This window comes from Salvelinus fontinalis, chromosome 2 (genome assembly GCF_029448725.1).
Source record: "Salvelinus fontinalis isolate EN_2023a chromosome 2, ASM2944872v1, whole genome shotgun sequence".
Taxonomy (NCBI): domain Eukaryota; kingdom Metazoa; phylum Chordata; class Actinopteri; order Salmoniformes; family Salmonidae; genus Salvelinus; species Salvelinus fontinalis.
In genome coordinates, this window is record NC_074666.1 from 11,766,481 (window position 1) to 11,788,401 (window position 21,921).

The 21,921-nt window shown below is 44.4% G+C and overlaps 1 protein-coding gene across 1 annotated transcript in view; it reads left to right on the forward strand.

The window, feature by feature from the left end:
* The first annotated feature begins 10,195 nt into the window (after window positions 1-10,195).
* The window catches only part of LOC129811952 (kinesin-like protein KIF2A), a 30,420-nt gene continuing 18,694 nt past the window's right edge, over window positions 10,196-21,921 (forward strand). Inside the window, exons 1-4 of the mRNA XM_055863757.1 lie at window positions 10,196-10,403; window positions 11,803-11,897; window positions 20,537-20,665; window positions 20,971-21,019. Of these exons, the coding sequence (XP_055719732.1) occupies window positions 10,340-10,403; window positions 11,803-11,897; window positions 20,537-20,665; window positions 20,971-21,019 (337 nt within the window). The 5' untranslated portion in view covers window positions 10,196-10,339. The remainder of the gene's footprint in view (window positions 10,404-11,802; window positions 11,898-20,536; window positions 20,666-20,970; window positions 21,020-21,921) is intronic.

The window sequence follows — 21,921 nt, forward strand, 5'->3', positions numbered from 1 at the left end:
GGTAATGAATTATTCCTCAGTGACGATCTGCACTTTGATTTCTTCTTAATCGGTCTGAAGTTTGCCGTGCTGAAGTTTCCTAACACAACAACACATACGTTTTTCAGAAAGGCAGATCACAAGAATGCTGTACGGAGTAAGACGGCGGTGACATATTTTGCGCTGAATACACACCATGCATATCTCATCAAGAAAACATTTGTCTCCCCAGCAGCTTTGTGGATGCATGTTCGCAGAGGATCTGGGAGCGATCAAGAAGTGTTCTACCGCTGTAAGATGTGAGAATGTGATCTTGTTCAGCTGAGAGGACCATTTGCTACAGTACAGTTTTCATTGGCCCATCTGTATACAGGCCTACTGTATTGTATCGTCTAATGTACCAGGCGGAGTCAGTACAGTACAGTTTTCATTGGCCCATCTGTTATACAGGCCTACTGTATTGTATCGTCTACTGTACCAGGCGGTGTCAGAGGAAGGCCTAAAAAATTGTCAAAGACTCCAGTCACCCAAGTTAGACTGTTCTCTCTAATACCGCACGGCAAGCGGTACCAGAGCGCCAAGTCAAGGCTCCTTAACAGCTCTGTCACGTTCCTGACCTATTTCTGTTAGTTTGTTGTATGTGTTAGTTGGTCAGGACGTGAGTTTGGGTGGGCATTCTATGTTTTCTGTTTCTATGTTGGTTTAGGGTTGCCTGGTATGGCTCTTAATTAGAGGCAGGTGTTTGGCGTTCCTCTAATTGAGAGTCATATTTAGGTAGGTTGTTTCACAGTGTTCGTTGTGGGTGGTTGTCTCCTGTGTCAGTGTTTGTCGCACCATATGGGACTGTTCGGTTTGTTTTTGTACATCGTCATTTTGTGTAGTCTATTTTCCCTGTTCTTGCGTTCTTCGTGTTTTATGTAAGTTCCATGTCCAGGTCTGTCTATTCCGTTTTGTTATTTTGTTAATCATTCAAGTGTATTTCGTTTCGTGTTTTTTCCATCTTGTTAATTAAAATTATGTATTCACAACCCGCTGCGCCTTGGTCGAATCACTACTCCTCCTTTTCGGTTGAAGAGGAGGAGGACTACCGTTACAGAACCACCCACCAAACCCGGATCAAGCAGCGGGTAAACGGACAGCGCACGAAACAGGATTTCTGGTCTTGGGAGGAAATCATAGAAGGAAAGGGACCATGGGCTAAAGTTGGAGTAAATCACCGCCCATGGGAACAGCTGGAGGCAGCTCTGAGAGCAGAGGAAACCGGAGAGAGGAACCGGTGTTATGAGGGGACACGTCTAGCACTGAAGCCCGAAAAGCCCGTGAGTACTGCCCAAACATTTCTTGGGGGGGGGGGCTAAGAGGTAGTGGGCCAAGGGCAGGTAGGAGACTTGCGCCCACTTCCCAGGCTAACCTGGAGAGCGTGGAGAGCGGGAGTACGGGCAGACGCCGTGTTACGCAGTAGAGCGCACGGTGTCTCCTGTACGTGTGCATAGCCCTGTGCGGGTTATTCCACCTCCCCGCACTGGTAGGGCTATATTGAGCATTGAGCCAAGTGCCATGAAGCCGGCTCTACATATCTGGCCACCAGTACGTCTCCTTGGGCCGGCATACATGGCACCAGCCTTACGCATGGTGTCCCCGGTTCGCCTACATAGCCCGGTGCAGGTTATTCCACCTCCCCGCACTGGTCAGGCGACGGGGAGCATTCAGCCAGGTAAGGTTGGGCAGGCTCAGTGTTCAAGGGAGCCAATACGCCTGCAGCTACCTCCCCGCCCCAGCCCAGTACCACCAGTGTCTACACCACGCACCAGGCTTCCAGTGCGTTTTCAGAGCCCTGTTCCTCCTCCACGCACTCTCCCTATGGTGCGTGTCTCCAGCCCAGTGCCTCCAGTTCCGGCACCGCGCACTAAGCCACCTGTGCGTCTCCAGAGCCCTGTACACACTGTTCCTTCTCCCCGTACTCGTCCTGAGGTGCGTGCCCTTAGCCTGGTACCACCAGTGCCGGTACCACGCACTAGGCCTATAGTGCGCTTTGAGAAGTCAGTGTGCCCTGTCCCTGCTCCCCGCACTAGGCTTGAAGTGCGTGTCTCCAGTCCGGTGCCTCCAGTTCCGGCACCACGCACCAGGCCTACAGTGCGTCTCAGCCGGCCAGAGTCTGCCGTCTGCCCAACGGCACCTGAACTGTCCGTCTGCCAAGAGCCGCATGAACTGCCCGTCTGCCATGAGCCTGCAAAGCTGCCCGTCTGCCATGAGCCTACAGAGCCTTCCGCCAGACAGGAGCCGCTAGAGCCTTCCGCCAGACAGGAGCCGCTAGAGCCTTCCGCCAGACAGGAGCAGCCAAAGCCTTCCGCCAGACAGGATCAGTCTGAGCCATCCGCCTCCGCAGCGCCATCTGAGCCATCCGCCTCCGCAGCGCCATCTGAGCCATCCGTCTCCGCAGCGCCATCTGAGCCATCCGTCTCCGCAGCGCCATCTGAGCCATCCGTCTCCTCAGTGCCATCTGAGCCATCCGTCTCCCCAGCGCCGTCTGAGCCATCCGTCTGTCCCGAGCCATTAGAGCCGCCCGTCTGTCCCGAGCCGTCAGAGCCGTTAGTCAGTCAGGAGCCGCTAGAGCCATTCGTCAGTCAGGATCTGCCAGAGCCGCCAACCAGACAGGATCTGCCAGAGCCGCCAACCAGACAGGATCTGCCAGAGCCGCCAACCAGACAGGATCTGCCAGAGCCGCCAACCAGACAGGATCTGCCAGAGCCGCCAACCAGACAGGATCTGCCAGAGCCGCCAACCAGACAGGATCTGCCAGAGCCGCCAACCAGACAGGATCTGCCAGAGCCGTCAGTGAGCCATGAGCTTCCAGAGCCGTCAGCCAGCCATGAGCGTCCAGAGCCGTCAGCCAGCCATGAGCGTCCAGAGCCGTCAGCCAGCCATGAGCGTCCAGAGCCGTCAGCCAGCCATGAGCGTCCAGAGCCGTTGCCAGCCATGAGCGTCCAGAGCCGTCAGCCAGCCATGAGCGTCCAGAGTCGTCAGCCAGTCATGAGCTGTCCCTCAGCCCAGAGCAGCTATTTATCCAGAACTGCCCCTCAGTCCAGAGCTGTCTCTCTGTCCGGAGCTGCCTTTCAGTCCGGAGTTGCCCCTCTATCCTGAGCTACCCCTCTATCCTGAGCTACCCCTGTATCCTGAGCTACCCCTCTATCCTGAGCTATCCCTCTGTCCTGAGCTATCTCTCTGTCCTGAGCTATCCCTCTATCCCGGTGCTGCCCCTTGTGTCGATGTTACCCAAAAGATTAAGTGGGGGTAATATGAGGGTGGTCATTTGTAGGGGGCGATGTAAGCTGGGATTGACTATGGTGGGGTGGGGACCTCGCCCTGAGCCTGAGCCACCACCGTGGTCAGATGCCCACCCAGACCCTCCCCTAGACTTTGTGCTGGTGCGCCCGGAGTTCGCACCTTATGGGGGGGGTTATGTCACGTTCCTGACCTATTGCTGTTAGTTTGTTGTATGTGTTAGTTGGTCAGGACGTGAGTTTGGGTGGGCATTCTATGTTTTCTGTTTCTATGTTGGTTTAGGGTTGCCTGGTATGGCTCTTAATTAGAGGCAGGTGTTTGGCGTTCCTCTAATTGAGAGTCATATTTAGGTAGGTTGTTTCACAGTGTTCGTTGTGGGTGGTTGTCTCCTGTGTCAGTGTTTGTCGCACCATACGGGACTGTTCGGTTTGGTTTTGTACATCGTCATTTTGTGTAGTCTATTTTCCCTGTTCGTGCGTTCTTCGTGTTTTATGTAAGTTCCATGTCCAGGTCTGTCTATTCCGTTTTGTTATTTTGTTAATCATTCAAGTGTATTTCGTTTCGTGTTTTTTCCGTCTTGTTAATTAAAATTATGTATTCACAACCCGCTGCGCCTTGGTCGAATCACTACTCCTCCTTTTCGGTTGAAGAGGAGGAGGACTACCGTTACAAGCTCCTTAACAACTTCTACCCCCAAGCCATGAGACTTCTGAAAAATGTATCAAATGGCCACCCGGACTATTTACATTGACACCCACCCCCTTTGTTTTTACACTGCTGTTTATTATCTATGCATAGTCACTTTACCCCTACCTACATGTACAAATGACCTTGACTAACCGTACCCGCACATTGATTCTGTACCGGTACCCCCTGTATATAGCCTTGTTATTGTTATTTTATTGTGTTATTTTTTATTTTTAACTTTAGTTTATTTTGTAAATATTTTCTTAACTGCATTGTTGGTTAAGGGCTTGTAAGTAAGCATTTCACGGTAAGGTACCTGTTGTATTCGGTGCAGGTGACAAATACAATTTGATTTGATTTGACGGAGTTTTGCATGAGAGGTACTCTTTAGTCTAAGACAACTTGACCAGAGATGTCAAATAATGTTTTATTATTTAACCTTTATTTAAATAAGAACAAATTCTTATTTACAATGACAGCCTAGGAACAGTGGGTTAACTGCCTTGTTCAGGGGCAGAATGACAGCGTTTTACCCTGTCAGCTCGGGGATTCGATCTAGCTCGGGGATTCGATCTTTCAGTTACTGGCCCGACGCTCTAACCACTAGGCTACCTGCCACCCCAAATTTTCTGAAACCTGGTTGGAACCCTTCGTAGTCTGACTGAACACAAAATAATTTATTCAATGTACCTGTATCTATTCAATGTTATAAACTGGGTGGTTCGAGCCCTGAATGCTGATTGGCTGCAAGCTGTGGTATATCAGATCTTATACCATGGGTATGACAAAACATTTGTTTTTACTGTTATAATTATGTTGGTAACCAGTTTATAATAGCTATAAGGCACCTGTTTTTTTTTGGTATATGGCCAATATACCATGGCTAAGGGCTGTATCCAGGCACTCCGTGATGCGTTGTGCATAAGAACAGCCCTTAGCTGTGGTAAATTGGCCATATACCACACCCCCTCGTGCCTTCTTGCTTAATTTATTAATGTGGCAATATAATAACATCTGGTGATGGTAACGTTCATGACAGATTCCCCACTACAAACACACTACTCGCACACACCTCTTCCTCCCAGTCCCCCCTCTTTTTACTGTCATCCCCAGCAGTTTGTCACCATCACACCATTCCATTGATTCCTATTGTGGCAGCTCTGTGCTCCATTGACAGAGATTCACATTGGTTCTGAGCGTGGCCCCGCGTGACAATCTGAATGGCACGCCCATTTGGTGAAATATATATTTTCAAATAAAAATTGACAAAGAAATGTAATCTGGGTTCAGGAGATGGCTCCTGCATCATCACGGGAGACAATTAATTGCTACCCGTATGGTGACGGTGTGTGACAGATATTGAATAGCTCAGATAATGGCTTCATCATCTAACCATGAAGTGGCCATATTGAAATAAATGACAAGAAGCAGTATGGCAGGCCGGGCATGAAGAACACAGGAACACTCTGGCTGAAAGATAAAGCACATTTGCTGCCTCTCGGACAAAACATCGATTGAAACATGTTGAGTAACACAAGGAAGATCAACTGACAAGATACACATTTTCCAGCAGTTGACAAGTCTCAGTAGTCAAATTAACATTGTATATGAGAGAGAGGGAGGGAGAGAGAGAGAGAGAGACCACTGTTTATAGTCTATGTAGCTGATATGGGATATGTGAAAAGTCTGGCTGCATTGGATTAAAGTTCCACTCCTGTCTTGCATCTCATAGGGCTAGTTTAGATATAACCGGTTCTGTTTGAGGTCATGTATTGAGTCATTGTAGAGGTAAAGGAGAGCACCATGACTGCAGAAAGTCCCTCTTACTGACACAACTAGGTCTCATACGGTCGTTAGGAAGCCAAGGATCATCTGCTTGGTATCATTACAGAGAGTTTGAGACATGACGAGCGTGAAAATAATTCATGAAACGGGAAAATGTTTGTTTGTCAAACTCAATGTAGAGACAGATATTTGTTATGGGGGGACAGGGAGAGGAAGAATACAGAAATCACAGGCTGTAAGGTGTTAGTAGAGTGTATAGGCTACATGTTATTGTCCTTAATGACTAGTAAACTCTGTAAAGAGTACTAGTATAATGAGAATATGAAACCATATTAATGAGTGAAGTGGATAATGAGCGCCTCCATCTGAAAATACCGTAGACAAGAAAACCATCTATTTCTGCCACTCTCCTATAGAATCACCTTTAGATTGAATTCTCCTGGACCTTTAGATTCACACAGGCCTCAGGAGGGACAGCCTATGAAAACGTAATGAGCAAGCATCACAGTGGTGGGAGACTGTGTGTGTGTGGGGGGGGGGGGGGGGGGGGGGGGGGGGTACAGCACGCTATCCCAGAATGCACTTCAAAGTGATGCATCCTGTCCCGAGAGGTCTCCTCACCGGTTTCCCCTTTCACGCTCCTCCTCCTTTTCGCCCCCCCACCTAACCTCCTCCCCACCTCTCCTCCTCCCCTCTCTCCTCCTCCCTGTCCTCTTTGTGTCTTGGTGAACATACTAATAGACTACTATCCCAAAACCCTAACCATAACCCTAACCCTAGCTTCATGTCTACACCCCTACTCAACCCTAACTAGCCAAAACCCTAACCCCTACCCTTACCTTAGCTTGTCCACACCCCAGCCTAACCCTAGCAAAACCTTAGCCCAAGACAAGAAAACAGTTCAACTACTCATATGTGATTCCCAAGATTACATAAATACTAAAACATATAAATCCCAATTTAGAACTTCTACCCTGAAATTGGACTCCATAGAGCTTGGTTGAAAATACATTTCCTATTAAAAAGATGGATGCGTATAGGATATGAGGGGATACAGAGGATATGTAGTCTAGCTATAAGAGTACATCAGATATATGCAGAACTTTCTTATTTTTAATGACGTGTGTAACAAAGGGAGGACAGGAGCAATAGAGTGATAGAATATAGAGGAGGGGTAGCTCTAACAGCCGGTGTATCCCTGGGGGGATGTTGCGGCTCCAGTGAACAGGACTAAGGGCCCATCGCTGCCAAAAACCATTAGACACAGAATCTGTTCCCCTGCCTCTGCTCCCAACATAGAACTACATTAGAATGGACATTCCCATTGTAATCAAGGTTCTGTGGCCGGAATGTGCATAGTAGTCATTCTATTTCTATGGCTCACAATGTCCACTAAGAACACAGAACACTGAAAGTTGGTTGTAATGCTCCTCCCTCCTGACTGTTCTGTCCAGCTCAGATCTACTGCCATGACAATGGTAATTAGCACTGGGATGTCTGCCATGTCACAGCATGCACGCACGCACGCACACACATGGAATGTGGAGTGAGGAAGCCATGCCCGGGTTATCTTGGAGCCAGCTATCTGCATGCCAGACCATGGACAGACAGTGGAACGGCATGACAGGCCTTTCTACAGTTGCAGCCATATTGAAAAGCAGAGTCTCTAAGGAAATTAATAATGAGGATTCACCATTAGAGCTACGCAGGCCTAAGCAAGGCTGACATGCTTTCATTTAGATGGGCATTCTGTAAGAGAGAGAGGGGGGGGACAAAGAAGTAGAAAGCATTGCTTTAGCTTGTGAGAGCGTACACACTCACTCAGTCTTGGCTGCACAGTGGTAATGGCAATACTGAAAATGCCAGGGTTAGTGAGCATAGACTTAGACATGACTGCAGCCCTGGAGGGATGGATGGATGTACCGGTATACGACATTTCCCTATTACAGCTTGAGAGCGAGGCCTGTGCTATTACAGTTGGGAGTGAGGAGTGGAGAGGAGGCTGAATGAGGGGTGAATTGATCAATCTCCAAATCCTCCTCAGCCCCCTACAAAGGATCTCCATTTGCACTGTCTGATCGCATCCTGAATTATCCATGACTGCAAAATAGACTCCCAGCGATCGCTGCCTGCAGTACATGAGATATTGGTATGTAAAATAATGCGAATGATCTCCAAATTGCTTATGCATGGCAGGCTGCTCTGGGCTTATGGGCTTACAGTTCAGTCACTGTGTCCTACTGACCAAAGAGTTTGGGGAAGAGGTATTTCTATGGCGATGATAATGTAATAAATATGACTTGGTGCCAATGGGGCTATTTGTTAAGTACTTCCTTTGATCGTAGGAAAAATCATATCTATTTTGGATATTGTACACCCACACACTCCATACACACACACATTCCCCCAAAACGCACACACAACGGCACACTCACCGGCACCCACACCCACATAGTCTCCACACACACACCCACATCCCCCCAACACACACAAACACACACACACACACACACACACACACACACACACACACACACACACACACACACACACACACACACACACACACACACACACACACACACACACACACACACACACACACACACACACACACACACACACACACAGTCTCTCTCTCCATACTCATCCACCCCTATACACACAAACAAAGAACAATCATCAAACACCATCAAGCTGTACTATGTCCATCTTAATCCAGTAGGAGACAAAGCAGACAGGCAGAAGGTAGTCCCTCACAGCTGACAGCGAGGGACGTGGTTGCTGGGGAAACAGATAGGCCAGACAACGATGGCCGACACCTTGGGGAATGGATGGGCCCTCTGGATTGACAGGAAGAGAGATGCAGGGTGTGTGTGTGTGTGTGTGTGTGTGTGTGTGTGCGTGCATGTGTGCGTGTGTGCGAGTGAGAGTGAGAGAGAAGAGAGGCAGGCAGCTTCATTCATCTTTTGGAATGGATTGTGGTTCTGTCTGTGTAGGAGTGACAGCTGCAGCTCAGGGCTGGGTAGAGGGACAGTGTTACTGCTGTTAGTTTCCCTGACAGATACCTCTGCATATGTGAGACACTGTGAATGCATTGTCATCATCCTCATCATCATCCTCACCATCCACAGAGTGACTAACAGTGTGTCTGTTCTGACTGACTGTATGGATGTCTGACTGGGATTAACTTGTGTTTGACCTATATTAATGAGTTGTATTAGATTTAGAACATCACAAAACTATCCAACAACTCACCAAACTATACCTTTCTTCAGCAACAAAAAGTGAAACGTAAAATACCACATGAGAAATACAAATGAAGGACCTGTTTTAAAAAGTTCAATATGCATCCCTCCGTTCTCACTTCCTTGCCAGAATCTTCCAATCAAATAGGTGAGATTAGGATGCGTTTATAATATATTAAAATAGGGCCCATGTGAGAGATGCCTACTAGATGGCCCTCTGCTGCCATGGTATGGTCCAAGGTGGGAATGACAAGATGGGACTATACCTCTCGCAGGTTAGCGTTTTTTGTCATGAATCTTGTTCTGGAGGCAGCTCTACAGCGTGGTCAATAGCTGGCACAGCCACAAAGTAATAAAATCTGATTTTAAACCTAAACCTAACCACACTGAAAACCGTAATTCCTAACCCTAAACTTCAATTAAAACCAAAAAGCACATTTTTGTTTTCATGAATTTAGCCAATTTTGACTTTGCAGTTGGTCTAAGGTTAAATTGCGCAGTTCTGCCTCCAGGACAAGACTCAAGACGTAAAGACGTAAATAAACGTCAACCTGCACAACATACTGTATAGTCAGTGTATAATGGCCCCAATCAACTTTCTCTTCTGTTGGGCTTAACTTGATGAAAATAAGTAGACTTACTTATCAATTCCAATAGTCAATGTTCTGTGGAAATCTTAATGTATAAGTGGGGTTGGGAACAACTTGATCTAGAAAAAAAGGTTTAACAAACACACAGTTAATATCATCCACATTTGTTTTTCAGAATAATAAAGTGCATGTGAAATTAAGAGGAAATTAACATTTAGCCTAGTACAATAATAATATCACAATCTAAACAGAGCATTTAACAATCATGTTGACCATTTTAGCATATATACAATATGCATATAATAATATATGTGCATATCATAATTATTTAAATTGTAAACCTTTAAAATAACAATATTACATACTTATAGACTATTATACTCTCAATCATTGGTTATAAATGGTGAATAATACGCATTTATAGAATTAGGCAAGTCCACATAAGCCTCTTATCTTGCAATATAGTAAGCGTGCTGCTTTTTCGCTCAAATGCACATCAACAGAACATTGCATAAATATTATAATTGCAGCTAGAAGACAAAAGCACAAATAGCAGCCAACTGGCTTCTTGGATGCTTCGGTTCTTTAGCGTTTTCTCGGTTCTGGCGGAGGGTAGGTTGTCTTGGCGCGTGCGCACTTCTGTCTCTCCCTCTATCCTCCTGACCTCCTCCCGGTTTCTCTTCTCTGCGGCGCAACTTGGTCCCCCTCCAATTGAACAACTACACACCCATATTACAGCCATACACACACATACTACACACATGAGGGATGGCCGTCGCTGTCTTCGGAAAGATTCTAATCGGCATTTACGTGGAAATCAAACGGAGTGATGGTAAGACAGAGATTTCCCCTTGTCGACCGCTAGCTAGCTAGCTGGGTGAAGATGCATTTTTCATTGAGGCGCTGTCGCGTTAGCTACATCATCTTTGTTGCTTCCAGGCAGCGCCTAGGCAGGCAGGATGCTGAGTTGGATAACTAGCGTAGCAATGGCATGGAGATCTGTGCTCGGCGCTACTACCATGTCCCTGTCTGACATAGCGTCCCTGTCTGACATAGCGGCTGTCAATCAAATTGGTTATTACCTGAATGACGTAGCCTTTAGTGGATGAGGCTAGCCGGCTAGCTAGTAGCAGGGAGGATGCATCCACCTGTGCGGTTATAGGCCGTGCTGGCTGGCTGGCAATGATACTTCATTCATCCGCTATAGCATTTAGCTAACAGGCAAAGTGGGAATAGTCACAGTAGACTGTTCAGCTCTAGCATGCATGCGCTTGTCATTATAGTAGCTTAGACTCTCATTGAACAAATATCGGGTGATCATATTGATTTCATTGCTTTGTGATTAGATTACAATGGCCTATCAGATCCACTTCATTGTCTGGGTGTGAGATTATGGGGTGATATGGTGTATGGTGAATACATCTAAGAGCATTTCCAGAATGATGATGATGATGACTTGTGACTGTTGTCTTTGCTCGGATCTGTGCTAGTAGTAGACAAATGTAATCAAACATCAGGACCACGCCCATTGCGCATAGTAGCCTAGTATTGTAGCTGGCAGTAGCCACTGACTATAGCCTACTAGCTACTACTTTATAAAGTAGGGCTTGCTAGTCTAAAGTGAATAGTATTTGGTTGCTATTTATTTAATTCCCGCCTGTTCTTGCTCTGGGGAAGGACTAGCCAAATACATGCTCTGTTAGTGTTTCAGCAGCAATAAGTATGTCTTGATTGTTTTATTATCTGCAACTGTATGACTATTTCTTATCAAGCAACTGTATGTGACTGTATTTTTGTATGTTTGTTGTAATTTGGACTCATCGCAAAGAGAAGAGCTGTACCTGTTTAGAATGAGACATTATGGAAACAAACCATTTTGCATGTACAGTAACATAACGAAAGGCAAACAATCTAATGTAGACATGCATAAAAGCTTTTGACAACCAATCAGATCCAGGGCTATTGACACATTGGTCACTGAAGGCCCCTTGCCCATCCTGGCAGATTCTGGCTGGTCTCATCATCCTCTTTGGTCAGTGTGATCTAATGTATTTTGGTCATGGCTGCATTTCAATAGTCAAGAGTCTGCAACTGTTTTCTCTCGTCTATGGCAGCCAGGACGAATTCATCATGACATGGTCACATGGCTGAATGAAGATTTTATGGTTCTGTAGCCTGTAGTAGTCTACAATACAGATGTTATCTATATGTTTATAACATGTATCTTGCAGGTCGAATCCACCAGGCCATGGTGACATCACTGAATGAAGACAACGAGAGTGTCACGGTGGAGTGGATAGAGAATGGCGACACGAAAGGGAAAGAGGTACTGTGTGTGTGTGTGTGTTACGCATTCATGTCTGACCCCCTATCAGCTTGTATCAGAAAGAGGATTTACTGCAAATCAGCTTTACTATAGATGCCCTTAAAGTGGAACTGACAACGTTTTAACTACTTTGTAGATATGAAACAAACAGGCAATCGTAATACACTACATATACGAAAGTATGGGGACACCTCTTCAAATGAGTAGATTCGGCCACACCTATTGTTGACAGGTGTATAAAATTGAGCACACAGCCATGCAATCTCTATAGACAAACATTGGCAATAGAATGGCTTTACTGAAGAGCGCAGTGACTTTCGACATGGCACCGTCATAGGATGCCACCTTTTCAACAAGTCAGTTTGTCAAATTTCTGCCCTCCTAGAGCTTTCCAGGTCAACTGTAAATGCTGTTATTGTGAAATGGAAAAGTCTAGGAGCAACAACGGCTCAGCCGCGAAGTGGTAGACCACACAAGCTCACAGAATGGGACCGCCAAGTGAAAATCATCTGTCCTCGGTTGCAACACTCACTACAGAGTTCCAAACTGCCTCTGGAAGCAACGTCAGCACAATAACTGTTCATCGGGTGCTTCATGAAGTGGGTTTCCATGGTCGAGCAACCGCACACAACCCTAAGATTACCATGCGCAATGCTAAGCGTCGGTTGGAGGGGTGTAAAGCTCGCCACCATTGGACTGTGGAGCAGTGGAAACGTTTCACCGTCTGGCAGTCCAACGGACTAATCTGGTTTTGGCGAATGCCAGGAGAACGCTACCTGCCCGAATGCATAGTGCCAACTGTAAAGTTTGGTGGATGACGAATAATGGTCTGGTGCAGTTTTTCATGGTTTGGGCTCCTTAGTTCCAGTGAAGGGAAATATTAATGCTACAGCATACAATGACATTCAAGAGTATCTATTTATGTAGCAAGCTAAAAATGCGGAGCCTAACGTTTACTAAGTAGCTAGCTGCTAGGAGGATGTCATGTCAAGTCATTGAAGGAGTGGGTGAGTGACTGACGTTTTCGCCTCGTATCGTTTTTCGGTGGCTACACAGCTAGAGATGCAGGTGTCATTTGGTTAACTAGCAAGAACTTGAACGACTTATTCAGTTAATTAACATTGCATTCACAAGTTAACTCTGGCTATCTACTCCGATTTCAGAGCACTCTCGTCCGAGTGTGCCAGAGCGTAGAGTAACTGATGAATTTACGAATGCGCACAAAACACCGGGTGAATGTTAATTTTTTAATTTTTTATTTAACCTTTATTTAGCTAGTCAAGTCAGTATGACTGGCACGTCGTTCATACTAGGCAAGTCAATATGTCAGTAAATATAGGCACAAAAACAAATAGTTAGTCACAAACACTCTAGACTAACAAATAGTTAGTCACAAACGGTCTAGACTAACAAATAGTTAGTCACAAACGCTCTAGAACTTGTAAACAGCCTAGATAAACAGCTCTGCTAGGGCAAGTAAAATGGTCAGTGAGGTGTTCTTTCATTTGTGCCTGGAAGTAGCTAGCTAGTAAGCTAACCAACTGTAGCCAGTTTGCTTGGGTGCTTGGTTGCAGGAAAGCTGCAGAAGGATGAGTAGGCTACAATTCCCCCATCGTTTGTCAGTGCAATTTTGACGGCTAACAAGCTAAACATGTTTGAAAGGGTTTATCTATGTTCCTTCGTTAGATTTTAGCTCATCTTGCTCTGGCTAGCATTAGTTGTTGATCTTGTTGATGTGCATAACTGAGGCGAGAGAGCCTACATTTTCATTGTTTGATCAATAAGACTGTAACGTTCCCAAATGTAAGAGGACTCCCATGATATTGACATAATTATTTGCAGGCCTGTGTGGCAAATAGCTTGTTTGCATAGCATAAAGGCCTACTGTAGCTCTGGTTGGCTATGGTGCACCCATCTGCGTAGACTCCAGTCCTGTACGAGACAGATGTTTTATTTACTGCAGTGTCTAAATGCACGGCCGCTTTCCCACTCTATACTGCTAGAGAATTTTCACAAATGCCTTAGTATACGGAATGCCCAAACATTTTAAGAATGACCATAATATGACCGTGTCATATTATTCCTAGGGGTGTATATGAACAGATTTGAATAAGATTTCATGTTGTTAAAATGCTGTCAGTTCCACTTTAAGTAGTGTGTTTTAGTGTGTGTGTGTCTTGCGATAGACATACAGATCATAACACTTTAGATAGGTGAACTGTTGGAATCATAGAAATAAAATGATTTATATTAAGAAGCAAAGTGGAAAGCAGCGTTGTCTTGTTTGGAACAATCTGTTGACTGCATTTGACAGAACATCATGTAAACTTACACTGAGTATACAAACATTAAGAATACCTGCTCTTTCCATGACATAGACTGGCCAGATTAATCCAGGTGAAAGCTATGATCCGTTAGTGATGTCCCTTATTAAATCCACTTCAATCAGTGTAGATGAAGGGGAGAAGATGGGTTAAATATGTTTTTTTAAAGCCTTGAGACATGGATTGTGTATGTGGGTTTTTCATGCTCAACAGTTCCCGTGTGTATTAAGAATGGACCACCATCCAAAGGACATGCAGCCAACTTGGCAAAACTGTGGGAAGCATTGACGTCAACATGGGCCAGCGTCCCTGTGGAACTCTTTCGACACCTTGTAGAGCCCATGCACCGACTAATTGAGGTTGTTCTGAGGGCAACTCAATAGTAGGAAGGTGTTCCTAATGTTTGGTATACTTACTGTGATTCCTACAGCAAGGAGGAACTGCGCTGCTTGATTGACAGGGGCTGGGCTTTTGTGTGGGAAGCAGCCTCAAGAGGACAGAGGGAGAGAGAGAGACAACAAACAGAGTAAACTATAAAAACGGACATTACACGCTGCTGTGTGGCTGTCTTGCGATATGGACATTGCACATGTCAATATTTAGATTCCGATGTGAATTAGATTAATTGTGCAGCCCTTGTGTGTGCGCGTGAGCGAGCTCCTTCACACATGTCTTTTTTAAAACATGGTAGCCTATTTCTCTTCTTAAATGTCACTGGTTAATCAACCTCACTGCACATGAAATGAAAAAGTGTGACTTTCTTGTCTTCCTGAGTTACGAGATTACTTTATTAGTTCATACAAGACAATCATTTGTCTTCAGCTTTTTTTCACCCAACACCACCAATACAGTGGGGTCTGGAATTATTGGATCCCTTGATAAAGATGAGCAAAAAATACTGTATAAAATAAATAATACAAATACTGAGCTTTTTACAACGGGTGGTTTGGAATTCCCATTGTTAGAGCCTATCCTGCCCATGACATACTAGACAACACACATGGCCAGTACATTCATAAAAAGTGGCATTGTTTATGTCGTTACCTAGCAACGCACTACTACCACTACTTCTACTACTTGCCTTACCATTATTGGATACCTTGATAAAGATTAGCAAAAAATACAGTATAAAATAGTACTGAGCTAGGCCTATATTGTATGCAAAAAAAAACATAGGGGTCAAAATGACTGGATCCCCTGTTTTCACTACTCCAGCACCCTCCCCTTGCGAGGATGACGACAATGAGCCTTTTTCTAAAATATTTTATGAGATTGGAGAACACATTGGGAGGGATCTTAGACCATTCCTCCATCCATAATCTTTCCAGATCTTTTATATCCTTTGTCTGCGCTTATGAACTGCCCTCTTGAATTCAAACCACAGGTTTTCAAGTCCAGAGACTGAGATGGCCATTTCAAAATGTTGATTGTGTGGTCAATTAACTATTTCTTTGTGGATTTTAATGTGTGATTGGGGTAGGGTTGTAAAGGGTCGGAAACTTTTCGGTAAATTTCCATAATTTTCCCAGACATTTTCCATGGGAAGTTAATTTGGGGAATTTTGCTTAAATTCATCAAAAAAGTTAGCTTATAACAGTGAACCTTTTTTGTGGGATACACATAAGGCAATTCTAGGTCTTGTGGCATATTTTGGTTAAACTATCCCCAATTTAATGGAATTGCAACCCTCTGCATGCACAGTGCATTCTTCCATCACATGTACAGCTGACTCTAAAGATCTTGCACACTAATGAGATGCTATTGAGCCCACACTACTACACTGTCTGAGCCAAGGACTACATGCTTTCTGGTAAATTTTGATTACAATACTGGGTGGGGTGAATATATGTTATATGACATACATGATTTTTTGTTAACTAGTAAATAGTAGCCTACAGCAAAGGGTGTTTAAATAATTTCTAACTTGTTACAATTTCTGCCAGTTAGATTTTGCTACCATGTGGGTTTTAGCTCGCTTGAGCCTACTAACTGAGGAATGTTAATTCACCTGTTTCCATACATGTTTCTTTTTAATACATTTATCTTACAAAGGAGTTGTTTAATCGAACTGCTTAACTATTTATCTTTACATGGAATTGTACTCATTTTTTTCTAATCTTTACAGGAAAATGCCATGGGCACTATCTGATATGTGGAGACATTTCACTGCAGCTAATGTAGAAGGAAAAGCTGTGTACATTTGCAAATACTGTACCAAATCATATGTGAAGACTGCAACAAAGATGCAGAATCATTTGGCCAAGTGCATAAAGTTTCTTCAGCGCTGACAAAAAGCAATCTCAGACAAAAGTCCCTCTACTTCTATTCAAGGTGAAAATGATGAATCAGACACCTTATCGATAGCAACAGCTCATGGTCCTCCTGGAATCAGAAGTTTTTTTTGACTCAATGGAGGAACGTGTCAGAGAAATGCTGATGAATGTCTTGCTCGAGCTGTGTTTGCAACTGGTTTACCTCTGATGCTCACAGGCAATGTGTATTGGAAGAGATTTCTGAATGTTCTTTGCCCAGCATACACCCCTCCAACCAGACATGCTTTATATACTCATTTTCTGGATGCAGAGTTCAACTGAAGGTCAAGCAAATCATAGAGAAAGCAGACTATATTGCAATCATCTCTATGGGTGGTCGAATGTTCGTGGGCAAGGAATAATTAACTACATCATCTCTACCCCTCAACCAGTATTCTACAAGAGCATAGACACAAGGCACAACAGACACACCGGTCTCTACATTGCAGATGAGCTGAAGGCAGTCATCAATGACCTTGGACCACAGAAGGTACTTGAACTGGTGACAGACAATGCTGCGAACATGAAGGCTGCTTGGTCTAAAGTGGAGGAGTCCCACCCTCACATCACAACCATTGGCTGTGCTGCTCATGCATTGAATCTGCTCCTCAAGGACATCATGGCACTGAAACAATAAATACACTCTACAAGAGAGCCAAGGAAATGGTTATGTATGAAAGGGTCATCAAGTTGTAGCAGCAATCTACCTCACCAAGCAAAGTGAGAAGAATAAGAGCACCACATTGAAGCTGCCCAGCAACATCCTTTGGGGTGGTGTTGTCATCATGTTTGACAGCCTCCTGGAGGGGAAGGAGTCTCTCCAAGAAATGGCCATATCACAGTCTGCCGATATGGACAGCCCCATCAAGAGGATCCTCCTGGATGATGTATTTTGGGAGAGAGTGGTAAGCAGCCTGAAACTCCTGAAACCTATAGCAGTAGCCATTGCACGGATTGAGGGAGACGATGCCATCCTGTCTGATGTTCAGACTCTGCTTGCAGATGTAAGAGAGATCTGTACTGCCCTTCCCACTTTACTGTTGCTCCAAGCAGAGAAAACTGCAGTTCTGAACATCAAAAAGCATAAAGACGTCTGCCTGAAGCCCATACATGCCGCAGCGTACATGTTGGACCCCAGGTATGGTGACGAGCATCCTGTCTGGTGCAGAGATCAACCAGGCCTTTGGTGTCATCACTACTGTGTCTCGCCACCTTGGCCTGGATGAGGGCAAGGTTCTTGGCAGTCTGGCGAAGTACACTTCCAAACAAGGGCTTTGGGATGGAGATGCAATATGGCAGTCGTGCCAACATATCTCATCAGCCACCTGGTGGAAGGGACTTTGTGGATCTGAGGCTCTTTCCCCTGTTGCCGCCACCCTCCTCCAAATCCCACCAACGTCAGCCGTGTCAGAGTGCAACTGGCCCTTGTTTGGGAACACACACCAAAGTACGCAACAGGCTGACCAATACATGGGTTGAAAAATTGGTGGCCATCCGGGCAAATTTGAGGCTTTTTGAGCCTGACAACAAGCCATCCTCAACAAGGTTGGAAAGTGACAGTGAAGATGAGGCCTCAGAGTCTGATGCTCAAGAGGTGTACATTGAGGAGGTCCAGGGAGAAGACATGGAAGCCTGAGAGGAAGACAACCAAAGCTTTAGTTTCTAGACGATCATTTTACAGATGTATGTTGAAAATGTTTTTGGAAGATGAGATGGCTCATTGGGGATCATTCAATATTCCCTTTATTTTGTTGTTCAGTGAAATCATCCCATGTGAAGAGTCAACTCATTTCATTAAAGTTAAATTTGTAACTAAATCGTTTTTTAAATTTTTATTGGAAGGATTAATCATTTGCAATTATGTCTACTTATGATAAGGGAAAATGTTTATATTTCTGTCTCCATATGATATGGTAAATATATCCAATACAAAAAACATCTACATTTAAATGGTATTAATATTAATTCACATATATTTCCGTTAATTCTACTTGGCACTTTCTTCCACTGCAAACCAACCATTCCAGTGTTTTTTACTTGCTATATTGTATTTACTTCGCCACCATGGCCTTTTTTATATTTTTATGTATTTATATATATATTTTGTTTGCCTTCACCTCCCTTATCTCACCTCACTTGCTCACATTGTATATAGACTTATTTTTCACTGTATTATTGACTGTATGTTTGTTTTACTCCATGTGTAACTATGTGTTGTTGTATGTGTCGAACTGCTTTGCTTTATCTTGGCCAGGTCGCAATTGTAAATGAGAACGTGTTCTCAATATGCCTACCTGGTTAAATAAAGGTGAAATAAAATAAATAAATAAATCCCATATTTCCGTTAATTCCCATATATTCCCGTTAATACCCATATATTCCTGTTAATTCCCATGGAAGGTTTCCACCTCTGAATATTCCCCAAATGTGCAACCCTAGCTTGGGGTTATTGTCTTGCTGGAAGATCCACTTGCGGCCAAGTTTCAGCCTCCTGGGAGAGGCAACCAGGTTTTTGGGTAAAATGTCCTGATACTTGGTAAAGCCCATGATGCCGTTGACCTTAATAAGGGCCCTAGGACCAGTGGAAGCAAACATCCCCATAACATCAAAGTTCCACCACCATATTTTACAATAAGGAGGTATTTTCTACATGTGCATTATTCTTTAAAAGGCTAAACCCACCGCTGTTCTTGGCCAAAGACCTTTATTTTCGTGTCATATGACCATAGCACGCACCGGTTCCAATCCCAGTACCAATGCCGTTTAGTCCAGGCAGTGCTATTGTCAGATGACATGAAAATATAGGTCTTTGGCCACGTACACGAATGGTGAGTTTGGCCTTAGAAAGAACAATGCATATGCAGAACATAGCTCATCCCTACTGTTAAATATGGTTAAGGTGGTGGATCTTTGATGTTATGGGGCTGTTTTGCTTACACTGGTCCTGGGGCCCTTGTTAATGTCAACAACATCATGAACTTTACCAGGTACCAGGACATTTTAGCCAAAAACCTGGTTGCCTCTGCCCAGTGGTGTAGTTTGAGAAACAGACGCCTCACAAGTCCTCAACTGTCAGCTTCATTAAATAGTACCCGCAAAACACCAGTCTCAACGCCAACAGTGAAGAGACGACTCCGGGATGCTGGCCTTCTAGGCAGAGTTGCAAAGAAAAAGCCATTTCTCAGACTGGCCAATCAAAATAAAAGATTAAGATGGAAAAAGAACACAGACACTGGACAGAGGAACTCTGCCTAGAAGGCCAGCATCCCGGAGTAGTCTCTTCACTCTTGACGTTGAGACTGGTGTTTTGCGGGTACTATTTAATGAAGCTGCCATAAGCGCAGACAAAGGATATCAAGGATCTGGAAAGATTATGTATGGAGGAATGGTCTAAGATCCCTCCCAATGTGTTCTCCAATCTCATAAAACATTTTAGAAAAAGGCTCATTGTCATTATCCTCACAAGGGGAGGGTGCTGGAGTATTGAAAACAGGGAATCCAATAATTTTACCACTATCAGATTTTTGGGGAATTACTTGTTAAACAAAATCTCTTTCTCTTGGCTCCGGTTCCTGGTCCACTTGCTCTTCTTGTTTCATTTCTTTCATAACCTCCTCCTCTTCTTGTTGGCAACATTCTTCAAATGTAAAAATAAATAAATATCCAAAGTTACTTTTAAATCATCCATGAGGAGTTACTGCTGGTATTAGTAGTAGTAGTACGTTGCTAGGTAACGATGTAAACAATGGCACTTTTTATGAATGTACTGGCCATGTGTGTTGCCTAGTATGTCATGGGCAGGATAGGCTTTAACAATGGGAATTCCAAACCATCCATTGTAAAAAGCTCAGTATTTGTATTATTTTATTTTAGACAGTATTTTTTGCTCATCTTTATCAAGGGATCCAATAAGTCCAGACCCCACTGTATATACATACAAACACGCATTAGGTTGGAGAGGCTGAAACAGAGTTTTAACATGTTGTACTCTCTCCCCATGCAGATAGACCTGGAGAGCATCTTTGCTCTGAACCCAGATGTGGCTCCTGAAGAGGAGGTAGTACAGAGTCCTGAAACCCCTCCTCCTGCTTCCTCCATCTCCTCCGCTGCTAAACAAATCAAGCCACCCAAGGTCATTCAATTATAATGTCCTATACTGTGGCCAATAGCCATATGTCTGTACCGGTGGAGGCTGCTGAGGGGAGGACGGCTCATAATAATGGCTGGTACGGCGCAAATGGAATGGCATCAAACACATGGAAACCATGTGTTTGTATTTCATACCATTCCACTAATTCCGCTCCAGCCATTACCACAAGGCCGTTCTCCCCAATTAAGGTGCCACCAACCTCCTGTGGCTGTATAGTATAGTTTTAAGTATAGCATGTGCCACATCTGGTTCTTTAAGTTCATATTGTATTGATTTGTCTCTTGTAGAACCGACGAACAATAGCGCCCCCCAAGACTGAAACCCCAGCAAACAGAGGTAAGAAAGCTTCAACAGAACATTGATCTCCAAGATTCCTTGTGTTCCACAGTCTGTACACAATGTAACACTGGATTCAACCAGGCTGCTACATAACATCCTACTGACCAACTGTACCATGAAAGTAATGATAGTAGATCTCTTTTTGAAGATTTTATTTCCAAAATGCTATAATCACCAGTTTTTCATATTTGTGTTTTTTCAACAGTAATGATTGGTAATGAGTACCTTCATGTGTGTGTAAAATATTGCTGTTTTTATTTATTGTAGCTGGGTATTTTAACAAGGCTAATCTGAAAACAAGGCTCCCTAAATTTTATCAGCATATCGAATGCGCATCCCGGGCTAGCAAAACCCTGGATCATTGTTATTCTAACTTCCGCGACGCATACAAAGCCCTTCCCCGCACTCCTTTCAGAAAATCTGACCACGACTCCATTTTGTTGCTTCCAGCCTATAGACAGAAACTTAAACAGGAAGCGCCCGTGCTCAGGTCTGTTCAACGCTGGTCCGACCAATCGGATTCCACGCTTCAAGATTGCTTCGATCACGTGGACTGGGATATGTTCCGCATAGCATCGGACAATAACATTGATGAATACACTGATTCGGTGAGCGAGTTTATTAGCAAGTGCATCGATGATGTTGTACCCACAGCGTCAATTAAAACCTTCCCCAACCAGAAACCGTGGATTGATGGCAGCATTCGCGCAAAACTGAAAGGGCGAACCACTGCTTTTAATCATGGCAAGGTATCCGGAAACATGACCGAATATAAACAGTGTAGCTATTCCCTCCGCAAGGCAATCAAACAAGCTAAGCGTCAGTATAGAGATAAAGTAGTCGCAATTCAACAGCTCAGACACGAGAGGTATGTGGCAGAGTCTACAGTCAATCACGGA